This window comes from Tachypleus tridentatus, chromosome 7 (genome assembly GCF_004210375.1).
Source record: "Tachypleus tridentatus isolate NWPU-2018 chromosome 7, ASM421037v1, whole genome shotgun sequence".
Classification (NCBI taxonomy): Eukaryota; Metazoa; Arthropoda; class Merostomata; order Xiphosura; family Limulidae; genus Tachypleus; species Tachypleus tridentatus.
Genome location: NC_134831.1, coordinates 67,302,030 through 67,320,606, shown reverse-complemented (window position 1 = coordinate 67,320,606; position 18,577 = coordinate 67,302,030). Strand labels below are relative to the sequence as shown.

General features: G+C 30.4%; 1 protein-coding gene across 4 annotated transcripts in view; it reads left to right on the top strand.

Annotated features, from left to right (window-relative positions):
• The window catches only part of Mtp (microsomal triacylglycerol transfer protein), a 59,584-nt gene extending 42,930 nt beyond the window's left edge, over window positions 1-16,654 (top strand). For all 4 annotated transcript variants that reach the window (XM_076512235.1, XM_076512236.1, XM_076512234.1 and 1 more), the window contains 10 exons: window positions 2,049-2,162; window positions 4,177-4,386; window positions 7,644-7,858; window positions 8,303-8,400; window positions 10,650-10,771; window positions 11,639-11,839; window positions 12,139-12,293; window positions 13,484-13,654; window positions 15,501-15,664; window positions 16,398-16,654. In XM_076512235.1, coding sequence (XP_076368350.1) covers window positions 2,049-2,162; window positions 4,177-4,386; window positions 7,644-7,858; window positions 8,303-8,400; window positions 10,650-10,771; window positions 11,639-11,839; window positions 12,139-12,293; window positions 13,484-13,654; window positions 15,501-15,648 — 1,434 coding nt within the window. In that variant the 3' untranslated portion in view covers window positions 15,649-15,664; window positions 16,398-16,654. The remainder of the gene's footprint in view (window positions 1-2,048; window positions 2,163-4,176; window positions 4,387-7,643; window positions 7,859-8,302; window positions 8,401-10,649; window positions 10,772-11,638; window positions 11,840-12,138; window positions 12,294-13,483; window positions 13,655-15,500; window positions 15,665-16,397) is intronic.
• Window positions 16,655-18,577: the final 1,923 nt, after the last annotated feature.

Below are 18,577 nucleotides of genomic sequence, written 5' to 3'. Positions count from 1 at the left end.
TATAATCTTTTTAGGCTTATATTCAGTATTTCTGTAGATACAACCTAAAATTCTATTTGGCCTACCACTAGCAACAGAACGCTGCTTGCTTGGTTTTAGAGACTGATCGACTATTACAACAAGGTCCCTTTTCTTCAATTAAAGCTATCGACATCAAAATTATATTTATAATTCAAACCCATCTGCCATTTATTTGCTCAACTCACTAGATGATTTCAATCAATAGCATCCTTTTCACAGATAGCAAAACACAAGACCTTCATTTCATCTGCAAATTCAAGTAATTTATTGACTATTTTTTCATTTAAGCCATTGGTGTAAATAAAAACGACTGAGCCCTGAGGTACCCCACTTGTAACATTAATCCAGTTTGAGCAAACTCCATTTGTAACATCTCTTTGCTTTCTTCCATTCAATTTGCTAACTTATGTCCCACACCTATAAAGATATTTTTTCACAGTCCTTTTATGTAGTATTTTATCAAATTCTTTCCAAAAATCTAGTTATTCCTCAACACCCTTACCATCATCTACATAAGCAGTAACATTTTCAAAGAATGTTAAAAGATTTGTAAGCCAAGATATTCTCTTAGTGAAACCATGTTGACTATCCAATAAAATTCTAAGCTATGTTAAATTACTTTGCTAAATTTAACAGACTTTTCAAAACTATTCCCACAACTTATGCAAGACCCAATGGGTCTATAATTACTGGGACAGTTTTTATCACCTTTCTTGGAAAGAGGAGTTGCATTAGCTAACTTCTAATACTCTGGTACCTTCTCACTATTCAAGGACTGACAAAAGCTAGTAGTAAGTGGCTCACATATCCAATCTTTAACCTCTTTCAAAGCCCTTTTGGAACTACTATCTGGGCCCAGAAGCCTTATCATTTTTTTAAATTTTCCAATGTTTTTCTTAACCAGCTTAGAATTAACGTAGTCGTGTTGTTGCTGGAAGAATGCATATGATTGTTTCTGTTTAGAAATCAAAATTTAGTATAGCTTAAAAACTTTTACCATAAATATCAGAATGTTATTATAATTTGAAAATTTAAAGCAACAAAATAATTTAGTATGCAGAATGTCCAGTGCATAACAAGTATGAAGATAAATCTTTATCTTTCTTTCATTACTTAACAAATTAATTAATGGAGAGGACAGAGTTTATTCTCCATGCAGTTCAAACAAACAAACAAGGTATTTTAAGAAATGTGTAAGCAGAAGCTTCAAGCCACAGGAGTAGGTTGAATAAAAATTGAAATCATTAGTAGATACAAAATTTAATTAGCAAGAAGTTCCATAAAGATAATATATAAATCTCTGGTTATCTAATGACCTTGTGAGCAAGAATTTCCAAGTTTAAACCTAGACATTATAAATATGTTCTAACCTTTGAACCAAACTGTATTATTATTCACAGTATTATAGTTCTTGTAATTAGGTGTCCAGATTTCAAAGCCTTTGTGCAAATTAAAGGCCAATAGTTTATATAAGTTTTGAAAATTTATTTCCACAATTGTAACTTTGTTATCTGATGCAATAAATGTGTTTAATTGATGTTAATACAAACGAAAGGCTGATAGTACACAACTATATAAATAAAATAAATGTACAGATAATTTCACCCTATATAGTATTAGTATTTTGTCCTTTTAATATAAAATTGTTTGTTTTTTTTAACCTTTGTCATTTTTAAATGTCTTTCATGTAACTCAGTTGAGAGGATTGTGTTTTATTGCAGGTTTGCTTCCATCAATGGCCACGTCATTTTCAATGTCATATCATGAGTTTTTGTACCTTAAATGCTGCTTAATATACCTCTTAAATTCTGGACAGCAGGAATGGTGGATTTATCATTTCCATCAGATCCTCTTTCCAGTTTTCATAGTAGGTTAATGTTAGGATTCAAAGTATACTGTTTCTAAGTTGGAGATGTTTTATTAGAATCACAGATTTTTGTACGTGTAAAACTTCTAATGTCTCATGAATACTTGAATTTTATGTAGGGGCAGTACTATTGTTAAAATTTTTTATTTTATTTTTTTAGAAACTCACAAGCTATAGTTTCCAAAACCCAAAATTGAAGGTTACACTTATGATGACCCTTGGTGCCTTAATGAGAACTTATTGTAGGAAAAACCAGGAATTGTGTGATTCTAAGGTGTGTATGTCTTTTGTTGTTGTTTTTTTTCTTCCACAAAACTACACAATGTGTTATCTGTGCTATATCTACCACAGGAAACTGAATTCTGGATTGTACCATTGTAAGTCCATACTAGGTGACATTAAGGTATATATGGAATAAATATTTCAGTTTTAGGATAGTTCAAATAATCTACTTATCTTCACTTATAAAAGCCACTAAGCTTAAAAAAATTAGATGTGACTTTATGGTTAATATTAGGTTAAAATTATTTTGTATACAGGAATCCACAATGTTACAATGTATATCTTATTTCCTTTAGTCTTCAAAGCTTAATAGCTGATAAGTGGTGATTAAGTTTAAGGATGAAACATCACCATCTGAAGTTCACATTTATTAAACACTTTCAATGTAAAAAGGACACTAACTTGATCTTGAGCTTTTCAAGCTGATTGACCAAGCTTAAGAGTTTTTCCAAGTTCTGCCTTTAATACTTAATAAAGTGAGATTTGCAAATTAAAGTTCTTCTAGCTTAGTTGGCTAAGTTATATGGTTGGTTAGTAGACATAAGCTCATATAGACACCTATTTTCTGTTTTTAACTTCTTCAGAAAAGTTCTTTATTTCTTTTAGTTCAATATATTTTATTAATTTTTATATTGCTTTTATCTCGAGCCTGATCACAGGTTTTATTTCTTTAGAAGTACGTTGTATTCCCTGTAGTCTAACAACAATAATTTCTTAGTATTGCTCTTAGCTTGAATGTTTTTAATCCATAAGAAATAATTAAAAAATACTACTTTTTACTTAACATGGTAAAAAATCATATTCAGATTTTTAGTAAGTTGACAAAATAACAAAAATTGTAAATATACAGAACATTAAGTAATGATACTCCATATATGTGATATAGCTACTAAATGTAAAGCTTTACCAGAAAAGGCATTTTACAAAATAACAAAAATTGTAAATATACAGAACATTAAGTAATGATACTCCATATATGTGATATAGCTACTAAATGTAAAGCTTTACCAGAAAAGGCATTTTACACCTTGACACTTGTTACAACATCACTGTTTGGCATTATAGTACTACTGAATGTGTGACAGCTGAACTTTTTTATACATCAGATGTTATTTATGTGGCAAAGCAATTTTATACATGTTATGAAACTACAAATATTTTTATTGTGTCAGTATTACTAGGCCTAATGACAGAAGCTATAAAAAACATGACAAAATTGTTATTAACATTGTAAACTACACACTTCTAAACATAATAACATTGCTGATCTTATGGTAAATGTAAGTATATCTGATAGCATTTGTACAACAATGACAGAAGTTATGAAGTTGTGACAGAACTGTTATGAACATTATAGAACTACATATTGCTCGACATCATGAAACTACCGATATTGTGACCTATTCTTAGGTTATACAGAATGGTTTTTGATGATGATGAGAAACCAACTTTAGGTAAAAATGTCTTTTAAGGACAGCTGGTATAGGTTTTAAAACTTTAATTGAAGTACAGATCAATGTTTCAACCTTCCTAGGTCATCATCATCAGGTTAACAAAGAGAGTTTGATAACCTGAAGATTGCCTAAGAAGCTGTGATGATGACAATGATCGAAGAAGGTTGAAACATTATTCGCTCCTCTGCATAGAGCTTTCTCTACCCATACCAGCCATTTTTACATATATAATTGCCAAAGAAAGGTTGAAACATTGTTCTGTACTTTATTTTAATTAAAGAATGTTTCTGGTCTTTCAACAGGTAATAATTGTTAGAATGTAAAGAATTTTTATGAATTTCTTATAATCTGGGATATACAAAAACAAACAAACATGGAAGACTGGAACTGTTTAATATTGTTAATGCTTGAAGCTTTTCCACTAACATGTGGTAAAACTTATGTTGTGTAGGAGATCTATTTAGATACACTGATAAGTTGGGATAAATGATTTAGTTATGCTGAACATTTTTGAGTTGTTGTTTTCACTAAATTATAATAATTAACTTTCAGGTAGTGCAAACAATTAATGGATATTTTGAGAAAGAATTAGCTGCTTGTAGAGGTGACCCTTGTCAACTGATGTATTTGAGGGCTTTAAAAAATGCTGCACTTCCAACCAGTATGCCAACATTCTTAAAGTATGCCAAGAGAGGAGGCAAATGTGCAGTTGTGGCTCTTGGTGCTATTGCAAAAATAGGACAGGAATATTTAACAGAAGAGGTAAGTTAGTATACTATCTTGAGGTGTAGAATCATTGTGAACATTTGTCACTTTTTGTCTTAATGAAACTATTGACTTTATATCAGTTTAATGCCAAAGTTAATTGAGATTGTATGTTGCTGGAAATGGACCGAATAGAATGAAAATGCAAATAACAGTTTATCAAAATTTGATGATAGCAAAGTCCAAAATCAATGGTGCAGAAGAATTGGTGGCATTTAATATACTGTTTATCAATGTATTGTATGTGTATTAACATAACATTTACCATTTAATTATTGGAAGTAATTTGTATGTGGAGTAACACTTTATAATAGAAACATTTTAGTTGTGTTAATCTGTGTTTCACTTTAAGATTTGCACTGTACTGTTAAAAGCATACTAATGTGAGTTTAAAGCCAGTAACAAATAATCTGATGAATGCAAATATTTCTTTTGTAAATTGGTTAGAAGTTTAGTTTTGGATTACGAATGTGTAAGTTTTACAAATTTTCTTTCAAGGCTACAGGTGGGCTTTAAATATGCATAATTAAATTTAAATAAATACAGAGATATTAAAATCTTTCTGATGTACAATATAAAATTAGAAACTTTTAACTATAAGTAATCTGGTATATAGGGCTCTCCTACTTGTCAGAGTGATAGAAGATTGAGAAAAATTAAGTAGATATAATATCCCTTTTTTATTGGTATAAATGTTATAATTTATATCAAGACACATTATACTGTTTATGCTATTTACATATAGAGTATTAAATTGCTTTTTATGTTGTTTTAATAATAAAAGTTTTTGATGTGAAATTTTTTACCACTCTGCCCATATCTCCATTTGTAAATGTTTAATTTTCTTGCTAAGCAATAGTATAGGCTTGCTGCAAGCTGTTTTTGTAAAGGTATTTATTGTAAAAATAAAAGGAACTTAGTTATAAATAAAAGAAAAACTAAACTATCATTTTCAGATACACATAAAAGAAGTTATGAGTTCCAAGAAACTTGGTAATTTTGTACAAGCCTTCTGGTTTAACTCTTCTTGTAGGTTCCAAGATAAACAAAGATTGTTTGATCCTGTCTGTTATCCATTATCTTAGGGGGTTTGCAGTTTTTAAGTGCAACATTAATGGTTGTTTTTTATGTGTCGTCTTCTTATTGTTTTCTTATTCTTACATGATTTAATAGACGTTCATGGTCATTGGTCAGTGAAATTTTCCACTGCAAATATTTATGTCAATAGCATTATCAGGTATTATCGTAATTGATAGATGTCTACATAAACATTGTTTTCCATTGATTAACATCTATTAAACTTACTAGCTTTATTTTATCACATCTGTCAAATAGGAATTGTCAAAACTTTAAAATCTAGTTCAGAGAAAGTATACATTTCTTAGTGTTTTTAAATAGAATTTGAATGTTATTTTTAGTTCTATATGGAAGACAGTTATTCTAGAAAACTACTTTAATGAATAAATAAGTAATTCCTTATATTCCAATGGTTGTGAGAAAATAAATAGAGGTTATAAAAAACCCAAAAGTTACTAGATTTTTAATTAAGACTCTGAACATCAAACAACACTCAGCAAGGTTTAAGAAAATATGAATGATTTGCCCTTGTGTAATTTTGAAATCAAATAAATAGTTATAATGCATGTTTCACTGTACATACTTAAAGCTGTTGTGTACAATGAAACATGGCTATTTAATTATTTATTTGAATATTTATAGTAGTAACAAAACTAGATTAAATAACAAATTCCACAAAATAAAATGTCAGCATATGGTATCACAATAGCACTTTAGAAGAACAGTTTTCCAGGTCCTTCGTTGACCTCAGAGCTACTTTCTTCATGATGAAATTTACTTGAATGGATGGTAATTGCAAGTTGTAGAAACATAAATATAGAGGACAACATTTGGAATATCTTCTGTCTTTCATCTTCCCTAGTTGTAAGGCAATACTTGATAGTATTGCACTATTAAATCACTGAAAATTCACTGTGAATATGTGAATATAAAATATATTGGCTTACTGTGACACCCCCATGCACAGCTACTTTGATATATTACTAAATTTGTATATGCAACTCATTTCTATGAACTGTGGTTAACCTTTTGTAACTCACCAGACGATCTGAGCAGCTGCTTTAGTTCCAAATAAAAGAAAATGTTCATAAACTTTGCAACAGAAACTGCAGCTGTATTATGAGATTAATGTGTGAGGTAAAGGATGAGGAAGAAGATTCCAGAAAAATAGTCATTGTTATTTTAACAATATTGTAAAACAACCAATAAACCTTGTATGGGTTTTATTTGTTTAGAAAATGAAAGGTAAACACAGTTCAGGTATTGATACTGTATTAAAATATTTTGTTACTTATATTATATTTACTTTATCATACACAAGAAAATGACAGTTCTGATTTCCTCATTCTTTTTCATCATTATCATGTCAATTACTAATTTTCCTTTTTAAAACAGCTAGTTTTAAAGCAGTATATACAACATGCATGTGTATGTTGTTTTACAGAGTATATATGATCAGAACAATATGTAACTGCACATAAGAATGTAAAAAGGTTGTAAGTATTAAGCTTGTTTTATAAAACCCTGAATAGGTAGAATTATTTATTTAGTATCTTAAACAGTTTGTCTACTGAATAACTGAGAAGTATAATTGCTGGAGATTCTAAAAATCATTATAAACATAGGATTGTTTATCATAGTGAATGAAGGAAAACTAAAAACACTATAAATTCACCATGAGAAGAAACCTCGTCTTGTTTTGTTTCTTTTGATTTGCCCTTGTATAGGGTTATTGGTGACAGGTGGCATTCTCTGAAATGGGTGTAACCCAGTGACAAGTGATGATTGTAATGATATTTTGAGTTTCATATATATTTTTAGTAAATAATATGATTGATGAATAATGTAGAATGAAAAATAAGTAGTGCAAATGCTAAATGTTCTACTAATTCTATATAAATTTAGGTTTAATGTAATTAGTAAAAGACAAAAACACTACATATAGATAAATAAATATAACTACATATTTTTGTGTGTGAATGTTATGGTGAATTCTATACTTTTGAGTTTCTTATTTCACGTAGTTAGCTGTTATATTCAAAACCTTACAGATATGCTATTGTTTTTTTTTAACATTCACATGGAATAAGTATATGTATGCCTTGACACTAGTAATATGGTTAAACCTTAATGCAGAAACTCGAGGAAAAATGCATACACCTATTTTTGTTTCATAGGTTATGAAGGTTTTGGAAGGAGTCTATAACCAGGTTTGGAGTAAACAGGACAGCACTGCTCGAGCTATTGCAGCAGAGTTGATTTTAAAAAATAATCCATCTGAGTTGGTTTTGAGTGAATTCTTACAATCTCTGGCTGTATCTGAAAATGCTGGTTTGTCAAGGTTTCTTCTAGCAAAACTTTATGACTTGATTACTACAGACCTTGTGTTAAGGTATCTGCACTATTTTTGTTATTAATGAAGATATGAATTTAAATGTATTAAATGATTGGAGGGATGTAACATCTCTAAGTAAGTTTCAGTTGCACTTGGGAAAATAGTTCTGCTGTACAAAAATGTCGTTTCACAGTGAAAACCTTAAAGTATAAGATATTTGGGTAGTTTTTATCCTTCAGTAAAGTAAGGGAGAAAAAAATGACAGTTTTTTATAATTTCAGTCATCTGTATGATTTGTACTCTATCTCTTGTTTGTGAATTAGTACATATTATAAGTAAATTAAATACAAATTCATTGCTCACTTGTAACTGGATAAATGTTTTTAAACTAATGTAAATGGAAAATAAAATTATAATGTAATGTTTTATACATTTTGTAATAAATAGTCAAAATTATAATAAATAAATAAATGTTCAAATGGACCTCTGTTTACATTATAGGTCAAAAGTGGAAAAGTTATTTAAAAACTCTAAATTTGGAAATTATAATATTTTATCTCAACGTGGTGCCTCTACAGCATTCACCAAATACTTCATAGGTAAGTAATTATTCAGATATTTTATACCAAATGCTATAACAATTTATAATAGATACATTACTGTTGTAACATTTGTTTCCTTAGAATTTTGTAAGTCTTCTCAAAATTATAATGTTAATATGAAACTAAAGTTATTAATAAAATCTGTGTTCAATATAGTTTTATAAACAAAAAATGTTTATCAGAAAAATCTATAAGGTGTAGAAATTTCTAAAACTTTATTTTTCATTGTTAAATAGCTCATTAAAAATGCTTGTCTAACAAGAATATAGTGCAGTTAATTTTATGTGTGTGTGTGTTTTACCGTGACATTACAAGCTACATTCTCCTGTCATGTCATTACAATAAATGCAAGTTAGCTCTTTATACATGGGTAGATCAATGTGCAATGTCAAAACCTTTTTACAGAGTTACATGAAAAACATAATTACTCTATTTTATTATCAGTGTCTCTTAATAAACCTGGCATTTAAACATAGTTTATAATTCAGCTTTTAATCTTAGTTTTAAATGAAAATATATGTTATATACCAGTCCTCTCTTTTATGTGTCACAAGACACGTTTTTTACTCTTGGACATTGTTGTTTTTTGTTGTGTGTTCCAAATTGCATATTTTAAATAAATAAAGTACTAACACCAGATATGCTCACTCTTTTAGCCATGAGATCGTTATAATTAATCCCACTATTCATTGGTAAAAGAATAGTCCAAGAGTTGGAAGTGGGTGGTGATAACTAGCTGCCTTTCCTTTAGTCTTACACTGCTAAATTAGGGATGGCTAGTGCAGATATCCCTTGTGTAGCTTTACGTGAAATTCAGAAACAAACAAACAGTATTATTATGAAATTCTAGAATATGGTTAACAGACAGACTGATTTGAGGCTGCTGTCTATCTTTATAGCCACTAGTGTTTTTAATGTATATAACTAAAAGGACAATTCTTAGGAGAGTTAAAGTTTGTTGTTATATCACACATACAGTACAATACTAAAACATCAGATCTTGTAAGTAAAGCAAATACCATAATCTAATAAAGAACTGAAGGGTTACTGGCTCAAGACAGCATTTGTCAAACATACTTTCTGTTGCCATTCTTGTCAGGCACAAACACACAGGAATGGATAAACATTGTTAATCGTTATATGTACCTTACAATTTCAAGATATCTACACATAATATCTTTTGACACAACACTTCAAACTGGAAGGAAGCTGCCTCTGACAGAAACTGTGAAAAACTGCTCACTAACAATGAGCACTCCAAGTGCCAAAGAAAAAAATCAGGAAATAATTTTATTTCAAACTTAGTAAAAATAGACTTATTACGAATGGATTGAAATGATTGCAATGACAGTACTTTCATTGTCATACCATCGTGTGATATCAAAATTATTACACGACAGTGTTGATTTACATCTAGTGCAGATAGTCCTCGTGTGACTTTGTACAAAATTCAAAACAAACAAACTTGCTTTTATTCATGTTTTTAATTTATTGTAATAAAAGTAACTAAAATGTAAACAATTAGAAAGTTATTTGGTTAGATAAGAAAAATTAGCTGATATAAAATACTTGATAGCATGAGTGGGTCTTGTGATCACAGTATGTTGTAATTTAATTAAACATGCTGACAACTGGTACTGTGTTTACAGAAAGCTTCTTTGCTAGGATAATTTGTTTTGGTACTAATCTAAGTTGCAGTAAGTGAATAAATCTCTATGATTGGAAGATATGATTTGTTTTGGCTGTTAAGAGTTTGTGTCATTGTCTGTAAAAAAAATGCAGGCATTCTTATGTAAAAAGAGATAATTTAGATTTATTTCTTTTTTTTTTACTATATTGTATGTTAGGATAGAGAAAATAACACATAAAATATCAAATCTTACTGAAAAAAACTGATATTCATTTAAGAGGTTCTAGAGGTTAGGTAAATGAAATTTAAAAACTGTAAAATGAAAACGTATTTTTAATCATAACATGAAAATCCTCTTGCAGTCATACTAATCAGCCTGACACTCTTGATTTCATAAATTCACAGACATGTCTTTAATAAAAATACTAAACTAAAAATTATGATTTTTTTTGTGTACAAAAGATTTGTAATAGTTAACAAATGCTTGTCAAATTTTGTGAATATACACTTATTGCATTAAAAGTTATGGTATCTATAGTTTAGTTATTACAGGGTTGTCAAAAGGTTGGTCAATAAAAACAAAGTTAATTTTGTACATGTTTTGCTTCTCTTGCAGCTAACAGAGATGTTAATGCCACATACTCTGTAAACTTGGAGCTTGGACCAAGTGGAATGTTAAAAACCAGTACTTTTGATGTGGCTATCTCCAATAAAGAGAGTCAACTAAAAATTTTGTCTGTAAGTTTGGTTTTATAGAAGTTTACTTTCACACAGTGATAGATTTCATTACTACTTTCTTATGAGTAAGAAGAGATTTTATAAACTAAAATATAAGGGCAGATAAAATTAAGCTAGCTAGTTTCTTTTAAAGACAGACAGCTTTTTACAGTTGTGACTGATTTAATATTATTACAAGTGTATGTTAGACACACCCAAGTTTTAGGTTCTCCATTTGTATGTTTCTGTCATCCATCTGTGACTATTCTTCGTTGGTGCCCATGAGAGTATAAATATAAGTTGCTATGTGAAAATGTAACTGAGTAAGGTATCCAAACATTGTTGATTACGAGCATTTCTGTAGTAAAGTTGTTGTTTTTTCATTGTCATTTATAAATAACACAATCAACATATTTTTAAACTAATTGGTGCTCAAACTTTGGTGTAAGATCTCGTATTTTTCATATTTTCCAACTTTGTCCAATTAATTTAGGGATTCCCTTACACCTTATTGTTTGTTTGTTTTTGTTTAACTACCTGTACATTGTTTTGCTCCACAACCCTTTACTTCTGGTTTACTCTACTTAAAATTACATCTACATCATACTGAACATCTTTCTTACTCTGTGATCCATTATTGTTAGATTTCCTACACTATTCTGTACATCTCTTCCACTGTGCTGTCTGTCCCCATTCTCTGTAGTTTTTAAATTTACATTTTTTTGTGCCACAAATTTTACCTAATCTTTTTTTATATTCATTACACATCTCTTAATTATGTTGTTAAATATGCATCAATGTGAAATTAATCTCTATTGCCCTTTACTTCTCTGCTTTTTGCAAGTCTAAAGATATATAAAATCTATAAGTAAGTGTATTTGTCAACAGGTAGGACTGTTTGCAGGAGGCTTAGGAAGTTTTGCTGGGGAGGAAGAAGTTGAGTCTGAAGAATCTGAGGAAGCAACGGCTGGCATGGAATTAAACGTGTTGGGAGTTGAGCTGAGACCTTACACATTCTTTACTGGAACAGGAGAGTTGATGGGGCTGGTGTGGTCCGGAGCTGGAAGTGAGCGAACACCAGCTCTTCAGGTAATGACAACATTACATAAGAGCTACTTCTGCAAAAATAAGTATTGATAAATGAAAATTACAGTGTGTCACCAAAACATACAATTTACATTAGTGTTGAACAAAATTTAGACAGCAGTTTAATCACTGTTAAATACCATATAACCAAAGTATTTTCAACTTTGAATATTAGGAAACTTAGTAAATTAAAAAGTAGTAATAAAAAATGTTTTCTGCAAAAATAGTAAAAACAATTTTCAATATCCCTTCTCTTCCCATTACTTGTGGGATATACTGTATGTATTTTTTTTTGTGTGAAGGGAAATCTGTTGATTATGGATCAGTCTCAGCACGTTGTGTTGCAGAATGGCCTTGTTGTAGATGTATCTTTAAGAGGTGTGCTTAGTATTGACTTATCTGGTTCAGTGCAGATCTCTCTGTGGAATAGAAACTCCCAGTCTGTTGTCACTAGCAGGTAAGTATGAGTTGTTTTTCGTTCATGCATAAAGCTAACTGCTCGGATAATTGTGTAATATGAAATATGTGATACCTTTCAAAACATCATGAATAAATGGATTAATTGAACTATAGTTTGAACTTCTGACAGTATACACAGGATGTTTTTAGCATATAGCAGTAAATAAGAGTGTTAAAGGACTGGAGATGGCTTTATCTCTTCTATGAAGTGGTATTCAGAAGGCTAACAAAAGAAGTTGCTTATTCTAAGGTATAAATATAAAAAAAACCTAAGTCTCCTTTTTGAAAGTATTCGTAAGCTATACTTTTGCATAAAATATGCTTTAGGCAGTATAATGTTTGAGCTTATTACTAATCACTTAAAATGTTCACCTTTTAATATTTGTATATTTTATAAGTTCCATTTCTGTGCTATGCATAGTTTCGTTTTAGATTGTTATAAATGAAATGATTTTCAAATTTCACCATGTCTCCATATCCAGTCATACACTGTTTGACAACCATGCATCTTGATAGTAGTACTTGATAGATTTTCTTGCATAAGGCTTTGTTGTCAGGATGTCATGTCATGTCCAGAGCATACCATTCCTTCCTGCTTTTCATAATCCATCTATAGTATGAAGATGACAGTTTTCCAGCATCTGATGTGACTGTTCAGTTGAACAGAAATTCATAGGTTCCTTTTGCTGTTGACCTTTGTGTTCAGGATTCTGATATGTTACATGATGCTACATTTACCACAGTTGGGATATGATTGTTGCTGATCTCTCTCTCTCTCTTTTTTATTTTATTTTATTTTTTTGATGATTGTGGGTCCCAAGTTTAATCTATATGCCATTGTTCTTCAATATCATTAAGTACAAGGGATATCCCTATTTTCAAAATTATAAATACCTGATGTAAACACATCTTTATGACCTGAGAGTTCTAATATTTTGCATTGGAAATGGGTGTTTGTATACCCTTACCAAAAGCAATACATTTTTAGTGGTATCACACTTCCTGTGAAATGCCAAACAGTGTCAAAATTTAGATCTGGAACATGCTATTTCAATGAGACTACATTGGCTGTGATTTTCACATGACTTGGTGATTTGCATATTCAAAATGTTTTTAATATAACATACTCAACCCTATGTATCAGGGCTATTTAATGTAGATAATTTTGTTTCTCCTCCCTTATTCTAGTGGAGCTTTGCTGTTACAAGGATCTGCTAGTGTAGATACAGCATTTGCTAAAAGTCGGGTGGAATTCTCTCTTGGTGGTGAATCTTACATAGATTTTCTGACAGACACAGATTTTTATGGAAGTCCACTGAAAATGTGTATTCAGATGACTCAGCCACAGTTTTTATTTAAGTGAGTGATTTACAGTATACATTTATAATTGTTTTGTATGTTAAGTAACAAATATGTTTAAAAAGATTATGAGCTCAAATCTTACATATTAATCTTTCTTTTGTATTAATATCCACCTACAAGAAAAGATATGCTCTTGAGTGTGAAAACTATGAAGTAATACAACTGGTGGAGCATCTGCTGAAAAGAAAGAAAAGAGGGTAAAAGAACATCCATGAAATTCACTTTGCATTTTGGTTTGTGAGAATAAAAAACAGATGCAATCTTCATTGTACAAGTTGCACAAGAAGTACCTTAAAGGAAACAAAAAGTTATACCCCACATATTTATATTTGGAGAAAGTATGTGACAGAGTGCTACGAGAATTAGTATACAGGTACCTCCAAAAAAAGGAATGCTCAAAAAACTGATCAGACAGGTGAGAGTCACTTATGAAGGAGCAACAGCAATCTTGAAAATGGTATATGAAGAGAAGGACAAGACTGAAGTAAATGTTTGGCTGCACCAAGGGTTGGCCATTAGCCTCTGCTGTTCATCACTGTCATCCATGCCTTGAGTAAGGAGTGCTGCAATGTACCTCTGTAGGAACTGTTATTTATTGATGAAGTTGTTAGCTGAAAGTGAGCATGAGTTATAAACACAAGCTAAAGTGTGGCAAAAAAGTTTGGAAAGAAGAGGTTTGCAAGTGAATTTTACAGAAACAGGAGTCATGGTGAGTGAAAAAGTATGAAAGAGATAGTTAAGATTGCAGATGTAAATGATGTGCTGCTGGAACTGTAAGAAGAGTTTAAGTACTTGGATTACAATCCAAAGTAGAAGGGAAAGTAAGAAAACTATAAAAGATATAATCCAGGCAAATTGAAGGATATAGAAGGAAGTATGCACAGTCATCTGTGACAAAAGATTATCAAGGGCACTGAATGTCAAAGTGTATAAGATCATGATTAAACTTGTGCTCTTCTACAGAGCAAAGATCTGGGCCTTGAAGAAGAAGGCTGAGTTTGCTATTGGAAGTGTCATTAAAAATGATTAAAGAAATTGTGTCTGTAGGACAGAGGAAAAGTCAATAAAAGTGAGGCTGAAATGGCTTGGCTACAAGGACAAGCAATAAGAATATCAGCACAGTAGCCACCAAAGTGTTGTAAAGTGGGGTTAAAGAAGACATGAATGAGAAAGGAAATGCAGAAGACTTGTCAATGAATAAAAATGATTTGAGGAGGGTAAAACATGTGAAGGACAGTGATCCCTAGTAAAGGGAATAGTTGAAAAAGAAAAAAATGGAAGCTGATCTTAGTTTTTCTACATTACCGACTAGTCACAGACAAATTATTGAATCTGCAATTAAAGTTTTACTTGCTAATGCACCTTCAAAAACATTATGATTTCAAATACTAAAACCATGATAAACTGATATATATTTACAAGCAAAGAGGATAGTTTGGTCTTTATAGATAATGGTCAGAATGAAGATAGTCAACAATTTTTTTTAAGGTCACACAACAAATTTCGATTGAAGTTTGGCGAAAGTTGGTTAAGGTTAAGATAACTCTCGTGGTTTATTTTACTGTAATTTTAAGCAATGAAATGATGCCTAAACTTTTTTATTGGTGTTTCATATGGTACTTATCGTTTTAAGTTCAGAGTGATTTGTAACGGGTATAAAAAAATCTACTTAGCATCCTCCTCATCACGTTGCTCATCATGTATACTGTTTACAAAAGTTAGCTTGGCAGTTAGAAATCAAACTGAAGACCAAAACATCCTGGGGTTTGGCATATGCGATTTTTCTTTTGTTACATAGTTTTCTCATGTGTAACATGTTGCTTTTCTCTTCTTCTTCTTTTAGACACAATGTTCGGAAGTACCAAAGCCTTCCTGGAACTCAACATCAAAAGCGAATCCTAAAAAAGCGCACAACTTACATTCCAGCCAAATCGTATGCACTAAATAAGAAAAATTTTGAACTATGTGCATCAATGTTTCCACAACAGTGACATCTTCACAGTAAAGGTGGGTTATATCACTGTTGTTGTATTATTAGTTTCAGCATTTCATCATGATATTCAAATTCTACCTTGTGCAACTGTGATAGTACTAAAAGTACTGAGTGTTCTTGCTGCATTTTTAACATCGTTGATAAGTTTCTAGAAAATTGTTAAAGATGTAATTGAAAACAAGTAAAATTAAACTTAATTATTATGAAATTTGTTTTGACATTTTGTCAGTACCATAAACAAAATCATACCTAAAATTACACCATAAGCATCTCTTTTGATTTCTAGTGTGTATTGTTTTAACCACTGTTTAAATATTGAGAAAGTAATTTTACCATGTTGCACATAAATCAGCCAAGACAGACTATGATTTTTTTAAATTAGCTGATTTATGCAATCATAAAAATCTTGTAATGAACGTACATAATTTATTGAAATAAAAATATTGATTAAAATACGTTTAGGAGTATGTATCAGTTTCGTTTAAAATGATAGTTGTAATAATTCTGTGTTTCCTTCAAACCAAGTCAAAGTAACAGATTTCAGATTATTCTTTGTGGAATATAAACGTGTGCTTCATCCATATAAAATGTTAGCTTTTTTTTCTTGAACTTAACTGTTTCAAACCCCACAGTGCCATTCTGAAAACATTTTTAATGAGTCTCTTAATTTAAAGATATAATCCTAGAATCCTACATATTACATGTAGGTTTGTTGATACACAATCTGAAAATGTTGTTTTCTTTCAGATATTAAAATAATCTAGCACCAGATTTTAAGAAAACAAAAATAGAGAAAGATATTACCGAAGTTTGGATACCTCTCTGATCCTCTCTTTTAAAATGGTTGTGCCAACTATAATGTTTTTATTTTATTACTTTGTAAGTTTGAACATGTTGTTACCAAAGATACTGTTTATCTGTAAAAAATGAGATTATTTTTTCTATTTAAGGAAAAAATGACTAGAATTTCATTTAAATAAACAACACAAATATTGCTTCTGAAACTGTGTGTGTCTTTACTATTAATAGTGTTTGATAATTTAACTAGTTCAAAACCAAGAATTACATGTTAAATAAACAAAGTTATTTTTTACTTAGGTCAAACTAGAAACTGTTATTAGAATATACCTGAACTTGTACATCTAGTATACTTTCTGTAATACAGTATGTTTCTCAGTTATGATTTTCTAAACCAATACACTCCACCTTGTTATCTATTTGCTTCTTATTATGGTGGATTCACCCTTTGAAAGCTCTTGATACAACTTACATTGTGCCTTGTGGACGATTTGTAAAGTAGTTCTCACAAATGCCTAAGATTTTGTGTGTTTTGGGGTATTCTAATAGGGCAAATAGGGAAATAAATACGTTTTCATAGAATGCCAAAGACGTCTTTCCTGAAGGTAATAAAAAATCAAGAAATTGAGAACTAGAAGTGTGTAAAAGGGTTTGTGCTAATGTATACAGCAATCAATTTATAAAGGGTATTGGAGGTTGAACAGCACTAGCATTAAGCTTATTTTAATTACTATTACTAATCAGACATTTGGTTAAAAGAAAAAATATCACAACTTCTCATACTAGTCATAATATTAGCAATATGTGTGTATTAGTAATACATGTAGTACTACACCTAATTTAGCCATACCTATGAACCTGTTTATCAATAAAAATTATAACTTCAAGGTAATACATATGGATTATCCTAATTTGAAAGTCACTGTATCAATATAATCTCAAATAATACCAGCAATATTATGGCAGATCAGTCTCTGTTGAAGTTAAGCTAGTAGTTGTACTAAGCACTCGGAAGTTCAGCTTATGGAAAATGGCACTCTTAGTGCATTTGAAATTCATACATATCCTGCCAAAAATTAAATTATTTTCACTATAAATCATAACTCCCAAGTTGTTAACCCATCCATTGATAAAATAATTGAGTGCTTCCATTTTATTAAATGCTTTCATCTGGTCCTTTGTGTAGTACAAAGTTTGAAGGACTAAGTAATTTCATGCACCTGGAAACTGGACATTTAGTATTTTGCTTCATTTGAGAAATCTAAATTTTCAAGCAAATAAGGATCTATAAGTAATAGTTTAGGTTGGAATCTTTGAAAAACATTTTTTCTAAACACTCAACATACTCTTTTTTAATGATGACTAGTCATGTTTTCCCCACAACTTCAAATCAAAAGCTGCAAATGTGCTTTCTTTGTGAACATTTTTTCCATGTGAGTAACTGGATCATATATCTTTATCTTTACACAGTCATACATGTATACACATAAAAGGTTAAAACTATTTCTTCAATTCATTAGTTTTCCAGATACAAAAATTATTTATTTCAAATATTACTAAAAAGAATACCTTATAACTTACAAACTTTACAAGTGCAAATAAGTTCTATTGCATTTCATTATGTATTTATATATTTGCCACTGAAGGTAAGGGTTACCTGATAAACATACTGAAATAGGTACAAAGCAGTTTTAATTATGGATAAAAAAAAAAACAAACTTCATTCATTATTTACTACTTGTGTATATTAACTTCAGTTAGTTATTTGGCAATGTTTTAGTTGAAACATAGGCTATTTACCAAAGCTGCCTCCAAAATGGAATGCTGTTATTTGATACTGAATAAGTCTGAAACTCTAAAGTTTGTCCTTTATTATTTATCTTTCATAGTTTCATAACTTTCCTACCCCAATTACTCTTTGTTAAATTATTCAAATGAAGTACTATGAAGAATCATGTAATAATGTTTATTCGTGCTTCACAAGGTTTTAAGTTCATTGATTAGTCAGGCAGTCTTCTGAAACTTCATGCATTATTCTTAACAGCAAAAGGATTCAGACCCATAGCCTAGTGATTTACATGCTGGTTTGCAGATTTAAAGTTTTGAGCTCAACATAGTTTGTTTCAGCA